The sequence below is a fragment of the Baudoinia panamericana genome (genome assembly GCF_000338955.1).
Source record: "Baudoinia panamericana UAMH 10762 unplaced genomic scaffold BAUCOscaffold_14, whole genome shotgun sequence".
NCBI classification, from domain to species: domain Eukaryota; kingdom Fungi; phylum Ascomycota; class Dothideomycetes; order Mycosphaerellales; family Teratosphaeriaceae; genus Baudoinia; species Baudoinia panamericana.
In genome coordinates, this window is record NW_006911270.1 from 879,229 (window position 1) to 900,972 (window position 21,744).

Here is a 21,744-nt window from a genome sequence, read left to right on the forward strand (position 1 = left end):
AGCTAATGCGTACGAGGCAGCCAACCGCCCCAGCGTTCGACGAGTAAGTCCATGACATACGCAGGGTCATCACACCATACCACGGTGGATGCGATGCCTGTGTACAGCATCAAGCCAAAGGGGAGAGGTCCAACATGCCTACGCCGTAACTCAGCCAATAGATATACACCGTTACCTGCAAGTCATGGGCAGGGTGCAGCAGAGGCGCAAGCAGACGGCACCTACGCACTCCATTTCATGGGAAAGGTGTCTCATGCAGTTAAATAGCGCTGAGATACAGTTTAGTCATATCTTAATGTTTGTTCCAGTATGCACATCGAAGGCGGTGCAGAGCTCAGGTGGAAGTAACTACATTGGAGCTAGCAGCCGGATAGCTCCGCGCGGTCACGTGATTATGGAGACGCCGAGCCGACCGTTGCATTCGTTGAAACATATGGAATGAGTTGGAAGTAGTTGCTCGATCGCCGTTCCATAGCACGTTGTGCTGTATAATGAGTATCGGTGAGTCTTATGTCCATGCTCAACCTGTCGCCGCCTTCAGGCGTTCGTGGCTCAAATATTTCATGACTGCCCGGCAGATCATCACGCCATAGGCCAGCAATATCACTACGCCCAAACGCCTCGCTAAAGATATCGTAACACAGCCAGTACCATAAAGCATTCAACCTCCTCCCACCGTCCCATCACCTCATCCCAACGTCTTCATCTTCTTCCCCTTCTTCACCCCACCATTAGTTGTCGCCCCCTTCTTCCCACTAAACTCCCTCCAACTATCAATCCTCTTCTCCCGCGTCTTCTCCCACTGCTCCTCATGCTCCCTCTTCCTTTTCCTCTCCGTCAGTTCCTCCTCGTCTTTCCGCTGCTGCCTCCCTTCCTCCTGCATCTGCGCCTTCATCTGCCGTTGCCGCCGTGCCTCATTATCAGCAAGCACAAACTTGACCTTTTCCCTCCATTTGCCCATAAACACTACATCTGGATCCTTAACTTCTTCGCTATCTTTGGTCAATCCTAGATCCCGGATCAACAGCTCGCGAGCATCCGCTATAGCTTCGTCGAGACGTTCACGTTTCTTGGCGTCTAGTAGTGATTGATAAGCGATGGCGAGTCGGTCGAAGGCGTCGGGGGCGCGGGGGTTGGAGGATTTGTCCGGGTGGATGAGGAGGGATTTGCGACGGTAGGTTTTCTTGATGTCGTCGTCTGGCACACCGGGCTGGAGGTCGAGGACGTCGTAGGCGTTTGCGCGGAAGGCGGAGAGGATGCGTTGGATTTCGGCGTCCTATAATAAACACCTATCAGTGTGATGGGGAGGGTGGTGAGTGTGGGGTGTGTATGTGATACCTTGTCGAACTCTTTGGCTTCTTTGTCGAGAGAGGCGAGGAGGTCGGCGTCGTCTGCTTCTTGCTCTGCTTCCAGCTTCTTGAGGCTCTTCTCTGGTTCCGCCATGCTGATCTGGGGTGTGATGTTGGTGTTAGTGGATGCTTGACTCGTGTGACAGTTGTTGCGGAGGTGTCGAAGTGGGGGCCGGAAGTGCCAAGATTTCGAGGTGGGGACTTTTGCATGTGCTTTCCTTCCTAATTCTGTCGCAACTTCCTTACTCTCATTGCAATGACTCGACAACGTAACCTCAGGTGACGGTTTGGGGATGGCGGCGTACACGACAGGCCGGACGAGGCCGACGAAGCCGAAGAAGCAACAGCGCACGAACGAAAGGAAGCGCAAACGAGACGACGTCGATGTGGAAGCGCTGGAAGAAGGCGTGGCGCAACTCGATGCGAAGAGCAGCTACACCTCCTTCGCCGACCTTCCCCTCTCGGCACCGACGCAAGAAGGGCTGAAGAGCGCCGCCTTCTCCACCTTAACCGATATCCAAGCCAAAGCCATCCCACTCGCCCTCAAAGGCAGCGACATCCTCGGCGCGGCCAAGACGGGCAGCGGCAAGACCTTAGCCTTCCTCATCCCCGTGTTGGAGAATCTCTACCGCGCGCAATGTATTGGTGCAGACGCAGGTCTAGGCGCGATGATCATCACGCCGACACGTGAACTCGCGATCCAGATCTTCGAAGTCTTGCGCACAATCGGACGGAAAGGCCATCTTTTCGCCGCCGGCCTAGTAATAGGCGGCAGAGGTCTCAAGGAAGAACGTGATGCCCTATCACGAATGAATATCGTCGTCTGCACCCCCGGCCGCATTCTGCAGCACCTCTCCCAAACCGCCGCCTTCAACGTTGATAACCTCCGCATGCTCGTGCTCGATGAAGCCGACCGAATCTTGGACATGGGCTTTCAAACCGACCTCGACGCTATAATCACATACCTACCCAGAGATAGACAAACGCTCCTCTTCAGCGCGACGCAAACAAAACGCATCTCCGACCTCGCCCGCCTGAGCCTTCACGAACCCGAATACATCGCCGTGCACGAATCCGCCAGCACCGCCACCCCGAGCACCCTCCAACAAAACTATGTTCTAACCCCGTTACCCGAAAAGCTAAACACACTCTACTCCTTCCTCACAACAACAAAGCAAGCCAAAGTCCTCGTCTTCCTCTCCTCCGGCAAACAAGTCCGTTTCGTCTACGAATCCTTCCGACGAATGCAACCCGGTATCCCACTCCTACACCTCCACGGCCGACAAAAACAAGGCGCCCGTCTCGAGATCACCGAGAAATTCCGACGAGCAAAGTTTTCCTGCCTCTTCGCCACCGACGTCGTGGCAAGAGGACTAGACTTTCCAGCGGTAGACTGGGTAGTCCAAGTCGATTGTCCCGAAGACGCGGAAACGTATATCCACCGTGTAGGCCGCACGGCCCGCTTCAACGCCGCGGGACGCGCTGTCCTCTTTTTAGATCCGAGCGAAGAAGCAGGGATGTTGAAACGACTAGAAGCGAAACGGGTTCCAATCGAGCGGATCAACGTGAGAGCGAAGAAACAGACGAGTATCACGCAACAACTCCAGAGTTTCTGTTTCCAGGACCCGCAGCTGAAGTATCTAGGGCAGAGGGCTTTTGCTAGTTATGTGAGGAGTTTGTATGTGCAGAAGGATCGCGAGGTGTTCAAACTACAGGACTATGATCTTGAAGGGTTCGCGGCGAGTTTGGGGTTACCGGGTGCGCCCAGGATTAAGTTCTTGAAGGCGGATGAGGGAGCTGTTAAGCAGAGGAAGAATGCTAGTCGGCAGGCTATGGTTGTTGAAGGCGGTGACGGCAGTGGCGCAGAAGAGGATGGGGAAGGCATGAAGGAGAAGGAGAGGGTGAGGACGAAGTATGATCGAATGTTTGAGAGGAGGAATCAGAATGTACTGGCTGAGCATTATGCGAAGATGGTTAGGGATGAGGGAGGGGAGGGTGATGGCGGTGAGGTTGATGGAAAAGGCCTAGAGCGCAAGCATGCTCGCGCCGACAGTGATGACGACGATGATTTGTTCGACGTCAAACGTCGCATCCCGGCCGATTCAGATTCCGACTCCGATCCTGCTGATGACGATGACGAAGCACGACCGCAACCGGAAGCTGCAACAGCAACACGGACGGAGTCGGGTGCGAAGAGTGTTCTGATACCTGGCGCCCGCGCCCCTCTAATCCTGGACTCCAAACGTCGCGAAAAGCTACTCAAATCGAAGAAAAAGCTTCTCAAGCTTAAAGACCACGGGAGTAAACTCGTCTTCGACGATGACGGGAATGCACACCAGATCTACGAACTCGAAGATGAAGCCGCGTTCAAAGCAAAAGGTCTGCCGGAAGTGCAGAGGGAGAGATTTGTCAGTCAGGAGGGTGAGAGGGTTAGGGAGGCGGATGTGCAGGATCGGGAGATTGTTAGGGAGAAGAGGAGGGCGAGGAGGGAGAAGAGGAAGCAACGGGAGAGGGAGGAGGAGGAAGGAGAGGGAGTCGGTGCGGGTGCGGTGTTGGATGGGGGAGGGGAGGATGGGTATGCGAATTTCCTTGCTGATGCGGAGGCTGCTGCTGCCGCTGAGGACAGTGAGGAGGACAGGCGCGGAGGGGATGGTGGGGACGGTGGAGAGAGCGAGGAGGAAGATGAAGAGAGACCGAGGAAGAAGGGGCGGAAGTGGTTTCAGCGGGACGTGCCGGAGAGGGAGGATTCTACTGGGCGCAATGGGAGGGAGATTGAGACGTTTGAGCAGCTTGAGGCGGAGGCGGCGAGGGTGTTGGGGTGAATGTGGCTTCGTGCCTTACCTCTACTTCATCGAAAACATGTTGTTTACCAGCGTTTGACATGCTCGATGCATTTCCGCTGCCAGCATACCGTTGCATTTCCTAGCCGGTTTTGCTTTCCATCCTTCAGCTGGAAGCTAGTTTTCCACATTCACTCCACCAGCGGGCTCTGGGGCAGCTCACTTCTTACTGCCCGCGTCGATGGCGATGTGTGGTGTGGCCTCGAAAAGTGTGTGGTAATGACGAACTCGGACATATCCGCAACATCCGCATAAGTAGAGCAGATGCACGATTAATCGCTTCGGAACACAGTATCTGCGGCACCAGCGAAGCTCGGTCACGGTGTATGATATAACCGGCTGACTGACCGACCCGCTTGCTTTTAGTCGTTTACTGGCTGGCTGGTGGGAGAGAGTGGTACGGTTCCTTCAGTCTTGCATCAATAACAATACATTGTGGCTTTCCTTATTTCGCCTCTGGCTCGCAGTGAACATAACACCGAGGCTTGAGTGGCGCAAAGGCTTTCTGGTTGAGTCCGTGGTAGCGCTAGAGTCTGTCTGCAGATTCGTGCAGGACTAACTGGCAGCGTATTAGGTAGCTCTGTGTTTTCTCCGATGTGCCCATCCTGTGGCTCCGTCGAAAAGTGCAGCTAGTGTTTGTTGCATATGTGGTGTCATGCAGCAGTTCGTTCGCATGTTACAGAGTGATGGTGTCACAACGACTTCATATATATTCAAAGTGAATGCTCGTGTCTTCTAAATACGAGAGTCGCTGGAAGAGTATGTACAGTATTCGGACGAGGACTGCCAACCGAGGAATCCTGCCCTACCGATTTGCTGAGCTATGGTCTGAGCTAGCGAATGTCACATATGCGTCCTGTACGGTGCAACGCTCTCTGCGAGCGAAGAACGATCAGTGCACCAAATGGGTGAAGTGACTGGCTGAAGAAGGGGATCAGCTAGCGTATGGTGCATATGCAACGCTCCTGCTTGCATCGGACAAGCAAGCCCACTGTCTTCTTGCCCCAAACGCCTCTGTTAGTGATTGACAAGAAGCAGTAGACCTTTGGCTATGCGAGAAGGCTTGTGGAAGCGCATGCTACAGCTCTGGGCAGCCTTAAGATACTGCTAGACAGAGGGATGTCGATGAACTTGCGTTGCCGGTTTACATATTGGCGGGCGGTGCGTGGGAACGAGACTAGGAGGCTCCATTCGCTGGATGAACACAGGAGCTAGGCAATGTTGCATATGCATCTTACACGCATGCAGCGGCGTTCGGCGAGTTGCATATTTGCGGGACCGGAGTGCAGTGTGACAGGCTGATGACCACGCACAGCTTGCCTTCGCTGTGTATGAAGTATCAGTAGCGGGTGCAGACTTGTGGTATGACCGGCAACAATCCCTTGGCCATTCGGGGACGTGCATTGCTGTCGAGAATAACGGGAGGCGGTGGTTTCAATGTTGGTTGTAAAGTATCGAGTGGCTGCAATAGCGCCGGAACTTGCCGTGCCTATCGTACGCGACAGATGGTCTGGACGACCTCACGTCCTGATAGCATTGATCACCCACATACTAAAAGGCAGGGCAAGACATCGCCGTACAAGTACATCGTCGAGTGCTGACACAACGACGCCACGTGCAGCCATGGCGACACAGCAGATGTCATCGCCACCGCGAGGCACGAAACGCAAGGCCGACGAGATGGAAGGTCCACGCCGAATCCGAGCACTGCACGAGGACGTCGTCAACAAGATCGCTGCCGGCGAGATCATCGTGGCGCCTATGCATGCGCTGAAGGAGCTTATCGAGAACGCAGTCGACGCTGGCTCAACAAGCCTCGAGATTCTGGTCAAGGACGGCGGGCTTAAGCTTCTCCAAATCACCGACAACGGCTGCGGCATCAACAAGGATGACCTCCCAATCCTGTGCGAACGCTTCACGACGAGCAAGTTGAAAGCTTTCGAAGATCTCCAAAGCATTGGCACGTACGGTTTCCGCGGTGAGGCTCTGGCGAGTATCAGTCATATAGCTCATCTGACCGTCACGACCAAGACTGCGGACTCAAGTTGTGCATGGAAAGCGCACTACGAGGGCGGAAAGCTAGCGCCTGCAAAGCCCGGCCAAGGTGCGGACCCGAAAGCTTGTGCCGGGCGGCAGGGTACGCAGATTGCCGTCGAGGATCTGTTCTACAATGTGCCTACACGGCGACGTGCTTTCAGATCGGCGAGCGAAGAGTATGCGAAGATCGCTGACCAAGTCGGGCGGTATGCTGTACATTGCAAGGGTGTCGCGTTCTCGTGCAAGAAGCATGGTGAGGCTGGAGCTGGCATTGCAGTACCTGTCAATGCAACTGTGAAAGACCGAATCCGCATCGTGCACAACAGTGCCATAGCGAATGAGCTGGTTGAGGTCGAGCTTGAGAACGTTCAATATGGCTTCAAGATCGATGGTCTTGTAAGCAGTGCTAACTACAGCGGCAAGAAGACAACGTTGTTGCTGTTCATCAACCACCGTTCGGTTGACTCATCAGCTATCAAAAAGGCTGTCGAACAGACATATTCCAACTTCCTGCCGAAAGGCGGAAAGCCGTTCGTCTACCTCAGCCTGGAGATTAATCCGGCCAGGGTGGACGTCAACGTACATCCCACTAAACGTGAGGTCAATTTCCTGAACGAAGATGAGATCATTGAGCTTCTATGCGACGAGATTCGTATGCGACTTGGCAAGGTCGATACAAGCAGGACATTCATGATGCAGAGCTTGTTGAGTGGTGGAAAGACACCAAGCATCTCGAAGATACCCACGCTGCCTGAGGATGACGAAGTGATGACAAGCACTGCAAAGCGCCCTGCTACCGGCAAACCGACGACGCAAAGGCCAACCGAGAACAACCTTGTTCGCACCGATGCGAAGAGCCGCAAGATCACGGCGATGCTGCCACAAGCTCAGCGCCCCTCATCACCATCACGAGAGCCTACGTCGGATAACATGGAATACGAATACACCGACAAAGAACCTACTCTCTGCAGGCTTACGACTGTCAAGGAGCTTCGTGCCTCGGTTCGCGAAAACATGCACAATGAGCTCACCGATGTGTTCGCCAACCACACGTTCGTCGGCATTGTGGACGAGCGTAAGCGCATTGCGGCCATGCAAGGCGGGGTGCGGCTGTACCTGGTCGACTACGGCATGATAGCTGCCGAATACTTCTATCAGCTCGGGCTGACAGACTTTGGCAATTTCGGCTGCATACAATTCGAGACTCCGCTAAGTTTGCGTAAATTGCTGGAGATCGGAGTCACGCAGGCAAAAGCTTTGGAGCCGGAGACAGTTGACTTCGACTGGGGCCAGGTCGTCCCTGCTGTAGTTGAACAACTCATGTCACGCCGTGAGATGCTGGCCGAGTACTTCACGCTCGACATTTCTACTGACGGAGAACTGTTGCGCATACCGCTCATGGTGAAGGGCTATATGCCATCTATGGGCAAGCTACCTAGCTTTTTGCTCAGGCTAGGACCGCACGTAGACTGGAATGACGAAAAGGGCTGCTTCGAGAGCTTCCTTCGCGAGCTGGCAAGCTTTTACGTACCTGAGGTGCTGCCACACGAGCCCGTAGGCGAGCAGGAGGATGCAGACATCGCTGCTCGGCGCAGCGAGTTGCGAAGAATGATCGAGAACGTGCTCTTTCCTGCATTCAAGTCACGCCTTGTTGCGACCAGGGCACTGCTGAAGGGTACCATTGAAGTGGCTAACCTCAAAGGCCTGTACAAAGTTTTCGAGCGTTGCTGAACGGACTCTCAGAACCAAAGAGTCTCGTCGAAGGCTTCCGAGGCATCGCTGCGGTCGGAAAACACGGCGTCGAGGTGTCACTCGCTTGAGCTACCCTGATGAAGCATGAGGCAATCAAATAGCCTGTCGTCGACGAAGGCAAAGCTTCTATGGCACCCTGCAGGGATCTACTAGGAGCCACGGCGCAGAGGCTTCGTTTGACTTCCAATCTAGCTACTGTCATTGTCGCCCTGCCTCGGCCGCAGAAGTTAACCTGAATACACGATTGGTCGCCAGCGTTCGAACGCAAAATTCGCGTGAGGATAATAGCTATCCCCGCATATTCTCCCCTCATGCGGGCAAATGCCGTTTACGCCTCCTACGCATGCTAATCATTTTGCCGGTGAACTAGAAAGCCACACTAACAAGCCTCTTATTTTTTGCTTACATCCATGCCGGGACAGTCTTGCTCATATGAGCGGCAGATGCACCCGTCTATTGACCAAGTTACCCGAAGTCCACGCCGCAAAATGTTGAAAGCGCCGTCTCAAATCGCCAACAGGCGGTTTGTTAAAAGAGCCTCATCAACCATCGGATGCGGAGACTTCGCTTCGGCTCTTTGCAGATCATCAAGCTTATTGTAAGCTTAATTGCCGATCTTTACCCAAATACGGCAAGTCCAGTACGGAAGTATCTAATGCTAGGTGCCACGTCTGGCTGATCCCAAGGAACTCGTTCGAAACGGGGACTACCTCCGACGTAACCTTCCCAATGTTGCATGATCGACTCCATGGTGGTGTACAGGCTGCACCGTTGCCTCTAACTGAAGTGATCGGCGTCGGTGGATATGATGGTTCAGGGTCTCCACCAATGTTAATCAAGGCTTTTGCACGTCGGTCACTTGGACTGCTGCTCGTGCTTTACCCCGAGCACGTCGATCATGGCTCTACTGTCTCGTTGACATTAGGTCGTGACCTGGTCGTACTCTTGTAGCCCGTTGCAAGCATGGATCGTCGACTATTGCAAGACATTACAGGAGTGGAGAAGACTCAACATCACAGCAACCTGCCTCGGTGTCGCTTTGTCTCGCTCGTTGAGTAGGTGAGCATATAAGTGCCTCGAAAGATCTGTCAGCCTACTCGTGCCGTTACTCAAGACACGCTTCTCTTCAAACACCAGTCTTCCTTTGCAACACTCCGAATCTCTCACAATGAAGCAAGCACTTCTCTCCTCCCTCGTCATTACTGGCGCTGTGGCCTACCCATGGGTGGCCGAGATGCCCGGTGTTGACTCTTCTCTCTTCAAAGAACGCCGAGCTGCACGTCCATGGCGCCGGCAACAGACTGGTGAAGGTGCTGGTGGTCCAGATACCTGCCCCTTCAACCCCGATCACGTCCCGGCTGCCGGTATCACCGACGACTACCCATACAACGGTGCTCAGAATGGCCTGCCTGGCTTGGGTATCGGTGGCTACCAGGTCCCGGCAGATGGTGACGACGCACATCAGTTTGTCGCACCGGGTCCCAACGACATCCGAGGCCCTTGTCCAGGCTTGAACGCCGCAGCCAACCACAACTTCCTTGCCCATGATGGTATCACTACCTTCAACGAACTCGTCGACGCGCAGCAGAACATCTACAACGTCGGGTACGATCTCGCCGTGACCCTGGCTGTGCTCGGACTTACCACGACCGACGGTGATCTCGTGACCGAGAAGCTGTCCATTGGCTGCGATGCCACCAGCCGCACAAGCGTGAGCCCTCTCTTGACCGGGTCTGAGCCCGGTCTGGATGGGCACAACAAGTTCGAGTCCGACAGCTCGCTGACGCGCGATGATTTCTTCACGCACGATGGCGACAACTTCTCGTTCAACGGCACTCTTTTCGGCATGATGGATGATACGTGCCAGTCCAACTTCAACCGGGAGGGTCTTTCCGTGTACCGCAACCAGAGATGGCATCAATCACAAGCTGAGAACCCCAACTTCTACTTCGGCCCGCTTACGTGAGTATATCACATTCGACCGCTCTAATAGTCTCACCCGACTGACAATTTTTGGAATCTAGACTGCTGCTGTACGGTGCCGCTTCGTTCTTGTACGAGCTTATGCCAAATGGCAACCACAACTACGCTCCTGACCTCGAGACCATCTCCTCCTTCTTCGGCGCCGCCCAGAACGACGATGGTAGCTGGTCCTTCAACAACGAGGAGAGGATCCCAGACTACTGGGTCAACCGTGTGATTCCTTACGACAATACCCTCGTCACCCTCGAGATCGTCGCCATGTACCTTGAGAACCCAGTAAGCCATATCTTATTCCTCCCCTTCCAAATCATAGCTAACCTATACCGCTCAAGGTGCTTTTCGGCGGCAACACTGCAGACGGTAGCTTCGACACTCTCAACTGGGGCGCCATCCAGGACGGCAAAATCTCAGCCGATATCAGCGCAACCGACACTTCGTGTCTACTCTACCAGCTCGCTACCCAATCGATACCTAGCTACGCGAACAGCGTCGTCGAGCCAACCGTTGATGCTCTTGCGTTCGCTCTCTCGAAGTTGAACCCATCATTCGAGAATCTGGGCTGCCCAATTGCATTGACGAAGTAAAGTTACGGACAAACGACCCGATGGGGTTGAAGGAGATGACTCAACAGAAGTCATTTGTAATGCGGTTACATGGTGGTGGGGATGATGTAAAAGTAAATGTATATACCCAATACGATGTCATGATGATTTCCTTCGAATTTACTCCTTCACCACCATTCCTTGTGATCGAATTGTGTCAAGGTTGGTTTCAACATTGTCAATGAATGGTCGTTTGACAAGGTCTCAATCACCAAGCTTTTTTACGATGTACAGCTTAATGATTCGCAGCCACGAAATACAATCTCGTCACATCAGATACGGCTGTACATAGACAAAGTCCTTCTCAGCAAGTGTGAGAGTAGGTTGGTATCAAAGCGGAAAGGAGAGGTATAAGAGCTTCAGGACTCATATAAGGGTATACCGATGCAAGTGCCAGGTTTCAGTTGTCGACGCAGGCTCGCCGGCAACGGCGCTTTTGTAATACAACCTGAGCCTCGTACTCGCAGCCATCAACTCCGAGCTGCATGCGCGTGTCCAGTCCGCCGCTTCCATGCTGTTCAGATCAGCCGGCACTCAGTTTCGCCAAGCCATCTGTGCCTTCGATATGACTCCACCCACGACTCCGTTATAGCAAGACCAAAGTACAAATTGGTAGACAGGGAATTGCTCAGCCCGCAACTTCGCCTGTGACTGGGTAGAACCAGGCGCTCACGGCGATGACGAAGTACGTGACCAGTAACAAGATCCCCTCGAGCCAATGACTCTTGCCATCTTGGATGACGTAGTTGACCACGATGACGGCCTGGAAGATCACGTTAGCAGCATGACCACATGTGGTGCTTGTATTCCTGGACTTACAATAAACAAGCAGCTAACCTGAAAGCCGTCGAAGTTGAAGTTGAGCGCATCCGGCGCACCGGCGCCAAACCAGTTAATGCAGACCATCAACGGCAGCACGAGCAGTGCAATCTGCAAGGATGATCCCACCGCCACACCAATGGAGAGGTCCATCTTGTCCTTGATGGCGACCGTAACGGCCGTCACGTGCTCGGCCGCATTGCCGACGATCGGGAGCAGGATCAGACCGATGAACTCCTGCGAGACATTCTCGGAGACTGCGCTGATGGAGCTGACCATGTACTCGGCGCAGAGGGCGACGAGGACGGTGGAACCGCCCAAGGTGCAGAGGGCGCCGATGACGGTGAGTTGCGGTTCGTCTTCCTCTTCCTCTTCTTCGTGGACGAGGTTGCCCTTGTTGACTTCGCCACCCGCGGCTGCGGCGGCGGTACCTGCGCCCATGGTGGCGAGACCTTTGAGCGTCTCGCCGGGCTCCTTCTTGCCGTTGGGTTTCTTGGGAGACTTCTGCGAAGGCGCGTTGTACATGTCCACGTGCGTGCGCAGCTGGAAGAGGAGGTAGCATGCATACGTAAACAGTAGCATCACAGCCGTTCCACGTGACGCCGGCGTAACGCCATTGTCGCCGTCGCCGGGTGCGAAGATCCAGAATGCGGTAGGGATGATCAGGGAGCCGATGGCGAGTGCTAACATGGACGCCGCAGTCTGCGCGACGGTCATGTTGAAGAACTGCTCGACTCGCCTGAGGCCGCCGAAGAAGAAGCACATGCCCAGCACGAGGAGTAAGTTGGACAGCATACTGCCGATGAGCGACGTTTGAACGATCAGAATCTGGCCTTGGACCAGTGCGATGATGCTGACGATCAGTTCGACGGCATTGCCGAAGGTGGCGTTTAGTAGACCTCCCATTGTTTCGCCAATATAAAGCGCGAGCTCCTCAGTGCTGTAGCTGAGCACAGCGGCCAAGGGTATGATGGCGATGAAGTTGACCACGAACACAACGATTCTGTCGGTATGCGAATCGCCGAGAGCATAGTTGAGGGCAATCCCAACTGGAACGGCGATCAGGAGAATGTTCACCCAAGTCAGGAACACTGCCTTGAGTTGCGACACGATCGTGGGCTTGTGCTTGAACTTCTTCTTGCCCTTCCCTTTCGTCTCCGCGGAGTCCGTTCGTTGCATGTCCTCGTTGTCGTCTTCAGCAGGCTCGTCCTTCCCTCCTAGAAACTTTGGCACGTGGAACTTGCGCGACTTACGCTTGCGGGTGCCATTCTCGGCGCCCACAGGATGGTCCACGATGCCATTGGGCTGAGGTTGCAGCGGCGCGTTGCTGCTCACCGGCTTCTCGTCGCTGCCTTTGCTGCCCTCACTTGACGTAATGTCATCGATTCCGCGGTCATGTTCCGCAGACGAGGCGTTTGGCCCGCCATACGTGCTTGCACGCGGAACGTGAGTCTGCGCAGGGCCAAAGTCTCGCTCCCTGCGGCTCGTCTCTATCGGTGACGGTCCAGCATCGTTCTCAGTCTGCCATGTCGTCAATCTGTTGCCTTGTTCTTCATCTGCGGCCTTCCTCTGTCTGCGGCTGTCATAGCGCTGCATAGGGCTCCAGCCATCGCCGTCTTCGGGATACCATGCCGCCCTGCGCGCATATCTCTTGATTGAATCTATGCGGAAGGAACCCATCAGCATTCGGCCGCATGTCTACGATGCGACACAGAGAGACATACGCATGACTGATGAATGGACGAAGTGAAGAGGAGTAGGCTGAGATGCGGTCAGATCCCGCAAGCCTTACTCCGCCCTATTGGTTAGCTTGCCCGGCTTAGATGCACGTCGCTGTTGTCAGCGTTCGCTGGCGCTGCCCAAGACTATCAGGCAGGCGACGAATGGTAAGGCTGAAACTTTGAGAGTATGTCGATGAAGTCGACCAAGTTTGGTTGATGTCTGGGGCGGCCTTGTTTGATATTGGAATTGAAGGCCTCTTGTCAATGCACAGCCTCCCGAATGGACGATCTCTGCCGCGGTTTTGCCCCTGTGTTGATGTCAGAAGTGCATGTGCCTCGCGTGGCTCAACGTCAATGTGGCGAGTGCGCTTCACTTTCAGCGGGTCATAAGAAATTCAGAGGCAAGGAGGGAGTTATGGCAGGTTGATGCATTAACTGGCTCGAACTATGTGTATAGGTGTTGCGCGCGAACTTGTTTACTGCCTGAACATCCATGTTCCTCCATCTCCAGCAAGCCAGCGCATCTCCTCCATCGTAGGCCAAGACCTTGGCGCATTGGCGCTTCCGCCCATTGGTGAAGGAAGCAAGTGAGCGCATCGTTTACCTGCTTCCGCTTGATGCGCGTCGCCATCATCCGTACTCGCATCCTGCATTGCGAATACGCTGTGCCACAACTTCAGCAAGGCAGCTTGACCGTGGAAGCGTTTTCACATCATCAGGCTCCTTCATCAGCACGCAAGGACATGGCCGTTGTGACAAGCGTTTGCTCTGCAAGGTACCGGCTTGGTGAAACGCGGCAGAATGACCTGACTTGGCATGTCCTTCAGGAGTGAATGCTTCCTTCATCATGCCCTTCAAGTCAAAAAGCCACATCTAGTTACGAATAGACGGCTGCCCCTGGAAAGACTATACACATGTTCAGGCGCCCCCGACAAACACGGCCACCAAGGCGTGGATGTAGGTCTGACATGGGTCTTCCGCCGCACTGCCAAAGAGGCCAACCAAGCTTGGCATGCTTCGATGTACCCTCCCAAGAGCCACCTCGAAGTATGAATATGCTTCGCGCAATGCTTGGATGAACTTCGAGGTATGATTGTACTTTCGCCCAATGGATCAACGGACTTCGGAGAAAGGACGCGGTCAATGATGTTGACAGACAATAACAGCGTATCAACACGCTTCTTGTCCTTCCAGGTATTCTCGTCTTCCTTTCACAAAATTTTAAGTGCTGGTTGCGCGCGCTGTCTCCTCTATGCCGAGTCTCGACGTCAATGCTAGGGTCTCAGATATACCGCCGGAAACTGCACAAAAGACGCTGATACCTGTACAGAGAACTGAGGTGCCTTGGACCAGCGAGAAAGGAACCACTGCTGCCTTCAAGTTTCGCTCGGTTTAAGCCGCTTGTTGCATGACCGAAGCATGGCACCCTTTGCGAAAGTTCGACATGCAGGAAGCGCCAGCCCAGCATGAAGGAGATGCAACATCCTCGGCACACGAGAAAGGCTCATTTCTAATGCCTGCCTTGCTGCTCTCCCTCCTCGTCTGCTTCGCGGAGAAACGTGCAGCTGACATCGCTCTCGTTACCACTCGACGGCATCAGGCGGCGACGCCTCAACTAGCCTAGTCTCGTTCCACGCGACCCAGGACCCATCCACCATGCCTTCGACGTCTGCTGTTGCGGTGCTGTAGGCCGTGTGCACATTGATACAGGTACTCTTACAGATTGTCTCAGCCAAGTCTATTCAACTACGACTACGTTTCAGTCGTGTAGCAACGCGGATGACATGCTTTCACAAGCTCATCTGACCTTACCTTGACGAGTCTACCCAGCCGCCATCCCAGCATCCCGCTGCACCGAGCCGACACTCGAGGCCATACCGGGCGCGTCCAGCTCCTGCATCAACACCGACCGTTCTCGTCCCTGCCCCCCTTCCACCCTCCTCTCCTCCGCCTCCTTCTCAGCCTCCAACCTCTCCCGCTCCGCCCTCCTCAAAATCCCCATCCACAACTTCTCCAAGTCCACCTCACCCCTCTTCTCCTCCGTCAACATCTGCACCACGACACTACACCCTCTGACTCCCACCCCAAACCCCACAACGCCCCTCTCCCGCTCCTCCCTACGCTTCTCCTGCTCCGGCAGCTCGCCTCCCTCCACCCGTCCCACGTCCACGCAAACCCAGCCGGTCCGTATTCCCTCCATATCAGCGTCCACCTCCGCACTCCCACCCGCGGCACTCATGAGTCGCGCTCTCTTCATCCGTCGGCGTAACTTCAGCTTCAGCTCATTGCGGCCAAGCAGTCCATCGGCAGAGGGTGTGAGTTTGTACTCAGAGCGCAGCCAGCGACAGAGTCGGTCGGCGCTGACGTGTAGATGCTTCTCGCTACGGGCCGTCCCAAGCAGCATTAGAAGGTTCGCTCCGAGCGCCGGCGGAGGGTTATGTAGAGTGCGAAGGTCGAGCAGGGATAGGTCGTCCAGGCCTAGATTGACTGAGACGTGCTCCATGAGGGGTTGTAGTATCGCTGGAGGATGTGAGGGTAGGTCGGGGATGCGTTGGCGGGCTGCCATTGGTGATTCGGATGGCTGGAGGGCTTGAGTTTCTTGTTGGACGCGGAGGTACCAAGGGAGCTCCGGAGGGGTGTTTGAGGGTGGTGGCGGAGCGTCTTCCTCTTGGAGGTCCGACTCCCTTGCGAGTTCGTGAGCTTCATCTGTTTCGTCTGGCAACGCCGACTGCGAATAGGACAGACGGCCTTGAGCTCCATCGCTCATCTCCTCATCCCGTCTCGTTGAATGTCCGCTCTGAAGCTCATCGCCCGCACCCGTCGATTCGAGATCATTCATTCCACGTTGAGCCGGGCGGGAGGCTTGTGGTCTCGCTTGGGTGATCATCTTTTCGCTTCCAATATCGTTGATCTCGTTGAGGGCATGCTCGTCGTGTTGTACTCGCTCCCGAGCCTCATTGCTCCTCGTTACTGTGCGGGAGAAGGCTCGTCTTTGTACTTGTGGCGGGCGTGGAGCCGTGCTTGCGCCTATACTCCCAATGAACGACCGTAGTGCCCATCTCCGACACTCCGCACAGGCCAAGGTTTTGGCTGTCGTCCTTGCTATAGGAACAGCCATGGCCATGTTGTAAGTAGTGGTACAAGATCGTTAGTGGAGCGCAAATGCTAAGTTGAACAGCAGATATATTAAAGTGAGTTCGATTGATGGAATATTGAAAGCCGGGACGGGTAAAGCTTCGATCAACGTGCGGAGTAAGCTCCGGGAGTCCGTCTCGTGCTCCGCACCTGCTTCGACTTCACTGCATCATCTGTCAACAAGACCGTGACAAATCCCGCAGCTCTGTTTCGTCGAGTGACCGCCAGTGTACGTTCGCAGACGTCAGTGACATTACCCAACCTCCTCGAATGGCTTGCTGTTTTGTGGGATGGTGGTATTCTGTCCCTCAGAGCCCAGAACAACGGGCCACAACCCTACCATGGCATCGCTTCACCCTCGAGGAGTTCGAACGATGCTTGGGGTCGGAGCTGTAGAATCCAGTCACTGTGCCAACACCAGGTGCTGATACTGCTTCGTCTACTAACGAAGCCGTCTGCTTCTCGGAGTGTCAACCTGCGGTCTGCCTCTACCTCCGCACCTTGCATCTGTCCAAGGGCGTGGCCGCTCTGGAGGCTAGCGGGCATCATCAATACATTTGCTGAAATGCGAAACTCTATATTGAACTGTGGTCTCGTACTCGCTCTGGACATGGCTGGCTCGTTGGCATCTGGCTGGCCAAGTACTCCGTCTCACAGCCGCAGATTGTCATTGCTCTATCCATACAACCCTTCAATGCGCTTTAGGACTCCGCTTGTGAGGTGCTTTCGCAGGCTGCAAGCCTCAATCTGCGTCCAAAGTGATTCTTTGTTGATACTCGTGATTCCCTTTATTTGCGTCACGACTTTCAATGAGTCTTTCTATGGCAAGATGAAGTGATCAATGCCTATCTGACTTCCTTTCATATGAACTGCTAACTTGCCAGCAAACAAAGGATGGCGTGCAGCATGCAGACCGCTGCACCGCGCAGAACCGCGCAGCATGATTTTGCCGCATGCCATGTAGCAACTGCTTGTAGGTGTAAGCCACAATCATTACGGGGAAAGGCAGGTCCTTGATCTATCTCTTCGATCATAGATTTATAAGCGAGCGGTCTGCAATGGATATCGATGATACGCAGAATGCACCGGCATCAGAGCTTCCGAACACTAACAACCAGTCACCGTCCGAACACCAGCCGACCACCGTCGCAAATGTGGAACGCGAGGTAATCGACCCGTCTTCGCACTTCTCAGACTCTTCGGATGAAGATGATGAAATTCAACAAACCGAACAGGATAGCAATGCAAGCGATGCAGTTGCCGAGCCGGCACATTCTGAACATGCTGGCTCACGTGTTCTGGCGCCGGCGGTAGATCCTAGCACGATACTGCGTCTCGAGAGCCAACGGATACGAGCATGTCATCCTCAAGCCTACTATGATATACTCGGCCTCGAATCCGTTCGCACGAGCACGGACTGGGCTGGCGTCAAGCAGCAATACCAGCGCCTAGCTGATATATTAGAGCCGAGGGGCGATGAAGTCGCATGGAAACTAGTGCAGCATGCTTTCTCTGAGCTGAACATGGGTAATACAGGTATGACCCGCCCGCACGAGCAACCACCTCGCTCATTCTCTGCTAGTGGTTTCAGCAAGACGGATCTTGATACAGACCAGATCAGCTTCTCGCATTTGAATCGACGCCATTGGGGTGTTGGTAGCGAACCATATTGGAGACTTGACGACCACGGCGCTCTGCTACTGGACGAGTACGACATGCCCGTTCCGATTTTTGCACCGCGTTTGAGAGGAAAGACCGTGGGGGATGGCCTGCGGTCGCATCTGCCCCAGTGCTCCAGTACGCTTCGCAAGGTGCGTAGCGTAAACGACCTGTCACCCGAAAGCAGTCCGACAGACGCGAACCAGGAGGTAGGTCAAGAAGCGTTCCGGTCGCTTTCCTACATCGTCGGATCGGCAGACAACGAGCCTTCTGCTGAGCAAGCAATAGAGCAAATCCAGAGGAGGCACTCTTGGGACCCTTCCGGCAGCCGGAAATGGGCAGATGTGGACGAAGATGAGGAGAAAGCCGACCTCAATGAGTGGCTACAGAACCCGCAGTGGGGCAATGCCGCGGAGAGACCACGAAGCATCAGTGTGTCCTTTGCCAGCAGCGCTTCAGAGCCCGTTGTAACTGTTGAGGAGATCATCGAGGACGACAGCCGTGAAGAAGGTGGAGAACTGCTTGCTCCGTCGAAATTCCGACGGATCACCGTGGATAGGAAGCATGAGCGACCGCCCTCGACACACGGCGACCTTGACAACGCTGATGCAGAAGATGACTGGCCTGGGACAAGGCCTGACGACGAAAACGCAGCGGAGCGTATTGGCACACCCGAGTCTTCCCTTTCCCAGCCGCCAGAGGAGTATCGCGAGGGTTCGGGTAGCGGTTTCGGCTCACCCGCGCATAATCCCGATCCTCCTAGCGTAGAAGACGCCGAAGAGCAACCAGAGATCTCGCCAACCTCCTCGATAGATTCCACTACCGGCATGACACAGCGCGAAGGCATGGCGCAGCACGAGCAATACCTCGCAGACGCTCGGCGCTCACTGGCCAGGAAACGCTCCATTCTCAAGTTTGACGAACAAGGTTGTAGTGCCGTTGATGCAATCCCTGAGCAGCCTGCTGATCGTATGGAGTTGCTTACTGTGAAGGTTCACCAGCTGAAGGGCGACCTGAGAAGAGCGCGTGATGAGCGCGATAACGCACGTGGCGAGGCTAGACAACTTTCCTCAAACCTCCATGAGCTGCAGCAAGACTACAGTGGTGCTCTCCAGGAAATACAAAACCACCGTGACAGCGTCGATCAGGCAGACGCAAAACTCAAACACACGTCTGGTGAGTTTGAGCGCTTACGGGTATACCTCGCAGAGCGAGAGCAGCACATTGTGGATCTGAATGCCTTCATCACGGAGTTGGAAGAGAAACTTCGACAGGCAGAGGCAGGATTGCAAGCGGAGCGTACCGCACGACAAACTGTTGAGAATCAGCTGCAGGATCTCAAGCTCCGCGTAGATTGCAACACCGTACGATCAGTGCCGCTCCTTCCAGCGAACAGCGTGAGATGGCCTTCTAACATCCGCAAGGATCTGGCTACGCACATCGCAGACTGGGTGAACGACCAACACATGCGCGAACGTGGAGGTGAGATTAACTCGCTAACTGCGGCAATCGTCTTAGACATCCTCGGAGATGGAACGATAAGCTTCTTTGACCTCGACCACAGACTGAGACAAGCAGGTTACCTTTTCCGCGACGACCGTTTCGGACAAGATGTTGCTGTCTTCATGCGGGAGCAAGGTCTCGGCAGCGTTGAAGCTATGTTAGTAGAACGTCACGGTCGTTGTGGACCAGCATCGACGCTCGAAGAGATCAACGAGCTGATGGCAACAACAGCAAGTGCGGAACGACAGGTTAGTATGCTAAACGATCAACTTCTGAGTCTCGAGGCGATCAGGGGCGAGCTTGGACAGGAGCTTGAAGAATGCCGCACGCATGGTCAAGGCCTGCAGGTGAAGCTGAACTCTTCCAAAGCTGCCGTCGCGGACCTGGAGATGCGCCTTGCTGAATCCGAGTCAACTGTACAGGCCCTGACGGACCAGCTCCTCAATGACAGCACTGAGGCCGACACTGCCACCCAAGCCAAGACTGATGCTTTAAACGAGCAGCTTGAGCACAGCCGTAAGCGCTGCGACAGTCTGCAGGCAGACTTCCATAGCTTGCAAGCGAAGTATAGCAACATATTCACGGAGAAATTGCAGCTTCAAGCTAGGCATACTGAGCTGGAGGAGCAGCTGCGGGAGGAAAGGAGTGCTGGAGCGCAACTTCGATCCGGCCAAGAGCCCACCATGCTCGAGCATGACGGCGACCGAGCGGAGTTAAAGAAGGAGGTTGCAGAGCTCAGAGGACGCGCTATCCACCCCACCAACACGCTAAGGTTTGCTGAAAAGGCTGTCGAGCAGCGAAACGCTACTGTCAAGAGGCTAGTCACCAGGCGTACGCCTGTTGTACAGACGGCACCTGTATCGTCCGTGCAAACCGAAGCTTCCCAGCGTACCACTGAGGCCCTGCGCCAGAGACGGGAGAAGGAAAGGCAAGAATGGGAGGAGCTACTTGAGCTGCAAAGGCAGGCGTTCAGGAATACAACTGGCCGGGAGTTGCGCTACACGCCGCCTGAGAAGCGGATGGCGGTGTTAGAAACAATGGCGGCGAGGTAACGACCGGTGTGTGCTGGCTTCGTGAACTGCTGGTTAGACCATCGCAACATGTCAGCGCATCTGCGATTGATGCATTGCGAGGAGTTAATTTTTGCTATTTCACTCTATAGTTCCTCCTTTGGCACCGTATCGCCTTTCTTGTTACTCTGCTCCACCCCAAACGTCTTCGCCGTCTTAAGATACTCCGTTTCTTCAGGCGTGTTCTGCCTACCTAAGCACTCATTGCGATGCGGATACCTGCCGAACAACCTCAAAGGTTCCTCGTGATCATCCCAAGCCTCCAGATTGCCCTTGGCAAACTGAACAGCAGGCCCTTCTGTGGGCTCAGGAGCCATCTGCTTCCAGCGGTCGTCCGTTTCCAGGGCGAACTTATGCGAAGGGAGATGCTCGGCGTGCATCAGAGGAATGAGTCTCCAGCACCAGAAATAACGCTTCATAAGGGAAGGGTGCTCGACCAGATCACGACGGGTGGCGAGGGAGCTTCGAGCCAGGGCGAAGCCTAGACGGTCATAGTGGTTGTACACCAGTGGAAGCTCCTCTCGCTTGCGGAAGATGTTGCGTGGCATCTGGTCCAGCAGTAGTATCATTGAGAGCAAAGTGTCGGCGCCCTGCTTGTCGCTATGTTGCTGTGCTTGGTCGACTTCGTCCAGAAAAGGCGCGGCAAGCGTACCGGCATGCTCGATCTCATTCTCGTAGCTGACGAACGGCGGCAGGGTGATCTTTGAGGGTCCGATACTTTCCAAAGCTGGTCCAGCGACTTCCTTGCATTTGGCATTGAAGGCTGCTTTCTGCTCGTCCGACCAGCCTGCACCGAACCATCTCTGCACGACTGGGAAGCTAGCCGACTCCGCTCCATCGGGGATGCCTGAGAACCACAGATCATGTAACTCAGCGTACAACGTCTGGTTGAACAAGCTGGAGTCCAACGCAAATGTAGGAAGTGATGTTGCCATTGTTGCGTAGCTCTGCAAGCGAGTAGTGAATGTGAACGGTGGCACCAACAACCTCAGGAGTGAAGTTCTGTATAGCATGCCGCCAACTATAAGTGGAGGATTGACTAACCTACCTGTCCTACATTCAGCATATATTCCTGTGGAAGGTTTCTGATGTTGTCAGGGGCGCCGTGGCATTGGTAAACTAGCTGCACGTCACGTGGTCAGTTAGTCATCGACTGCTGTACAAGTCTGACAACACGGCAACAGTACACTATACGGACTCTGGCAAAGATAATAAGGTTGTCACATGGAGTCAGAGAAAGTGCGCAACAGTTGAACATGGCTCTGCAGGTATTT

At 54.6% G+C, this 21,744-nt stretch overlaps 8 protein-coding genes across 8 annotated transcripts; 4 read left to right on the top strand and 4 right to left on the bottom strand.

Moving 5' to 3' along the window:
- Positions 1 to 454: 454 nt before the first annotated feature.
- Positions 455 to 1,473, bottom strand: BAUCODRAFT_39057 (uncharacterized protein). The gene is made up of 2 exons (XM_007682752.1): positions 1,339 to 1,473; positions 455 to 1,276 (listed from the first exon to the last, which is right to left on the bottom strand). Exons 1-2 carry the CDS (start codon positions 1,441 to 1,443, stop codon positions 689 to 691), a joined length of 693 nt encoding a protein of 230 aa, XP_007680942.1. The 5' UTR covers positions 1,444 to 1,473; the 3' UTR covers positions 455 to 688.
- Positions 1,474 to 1,599: 126 nt separating this feature from the next.
- On the top strand, positions 1,600 to 4,487 carry BAUCODRAFT_39058 (uncharacterized protein). The gene has a single exon (XM_007682753.1). It carries the CDS (start codon positions 1,643 to 1,645, stop codon positions 4,169 to 4,171), a length of 2,529 nt encoding a protein of 842 aa, XP_007680943.1. The 5' UTR covers positions 1,600 to 1,642; the 3' UTR covers positions 4,172 to 4,487.
- A 1,325-nt stretch (positions 4,488 to 5,812) lies between these two features.
- On the top strand, positions 5,813 to 7,957 carry BAUCODRAFT_152270 (uncharacterized protein; the record flags this gene model as incomplete). The annotated part of the gene is made up of 1 exon (XM_007683092.1): positions 5,813 to 7,957. One exon carries the CDS (start codon positions 5,813 to 5,815, stop codon positions 7,955 to 7,957), a length of 2,145 nt encoding a protein of 714 aa, XP_007681282.1.
- A 1,081-nt stretch (positions 7,958 to 9,038) lies between these two features.
- Positions 9,039 to 10,746, top strand: BAUCODRAFT_311020 (uncharacterized protein). The gene is made up of 3 exons (XM_007683093.1): positions 9,039 to 9,940; positions 10,003 to 10,237; positions 10,294 to 10,746. The coding sequence occupies exons 1-3, from the start codon at positions 9,147 to 9,149 to the stop codon at positions 10,543 to 10,545; spliced, it is 1,281 nt and encodes a 426-aa protein (XP_007681283.1). The 5' UTR covers positions 9,039 to 9,146; the 3' UTR covers positions 10,546 to 10,746.
- A 202-nt stretch (positions 10,747 to 10,948) lies between these two features.
- BAUCODRAFT_39061 (uncharacterized protein) lies at positions 10,949 to 13,586 on the bottom strand. Its single transcript, XM_007682754.1, has 3 exons — positions 13,107 to 13,586; positions 11,383 to 13,043; positions 10,949 to 11,326 (listed from the first exon to the last, which is right to left on the bottom strand). Exons 1-3 carry the CDS (start codon positions 13,108 to 13,110, stop codon positions 11,192 to 11,194), a joined length of 1,800 nt encoding a protein of 599 aa, XP_007680944.1. The 5' UTR covers positions 13,111 to 13,586; the 3' UTR covers positions 10,949 to 11,191.
- Positions 13,587 to 13,832: 246 nt separating this feature from the next.
- On the top strand, positions 13,833 to 14,242 carry BAUCODRAFT_39062 (uncharacterized protein). Its single transcript, XM_007682755.1, has one exon. It carries the CDS (start codon positions 13,920 to 13,922, stop codon positions 14,154 to 14,156), a length of 237 nt encoding a protein of 78 aa, XP_007680945.1. The 5' UTR covers positions 13,833 to 13,919; the 3' UTR covers positions 14,157 to 14,242.
- Positions 14,243 to 14,653: 411 nt separating this feature from the next.
- Positions 14,654 to 16,344, bottom strand: BAUCODRAFT_311096 (uncharacterized protein). The gene has a single exon (XM_007683094.1). The coding sequence runs from the start codon at positions 16,225 to 16,227 to the stop codon at positions 14,926 to 14,928; it is 1,302 nt and encodes a 433-aa protein (XP_007681284.1). The 5' UTR covers positions 16,228 to 16,344; the 3' UTR covers positions 14,654 to 14,925.
- Positions 16,345 to 20,364: 4,020 nt separating this feature from the next.
- On the bottom strand, positions 20,365 to 21,534 carry BAUCODRAFT_39065 (uncharacterized protein). The gene has a single exon (XM_007682756.1). It carries the CDS (start codon positions 21,403 to 21,405, stop codon positions 20,557 to 20,559), a length of 849 nt encoding a protein of 282 aa, XP_007680946.1. The 5' UTR covers positions 21,406 to 21,534; the 3' UTR covers positions 20,365 to 20,556.
- Positions 21,535 to 21,744: the final 210 nt, after the last annotated feature.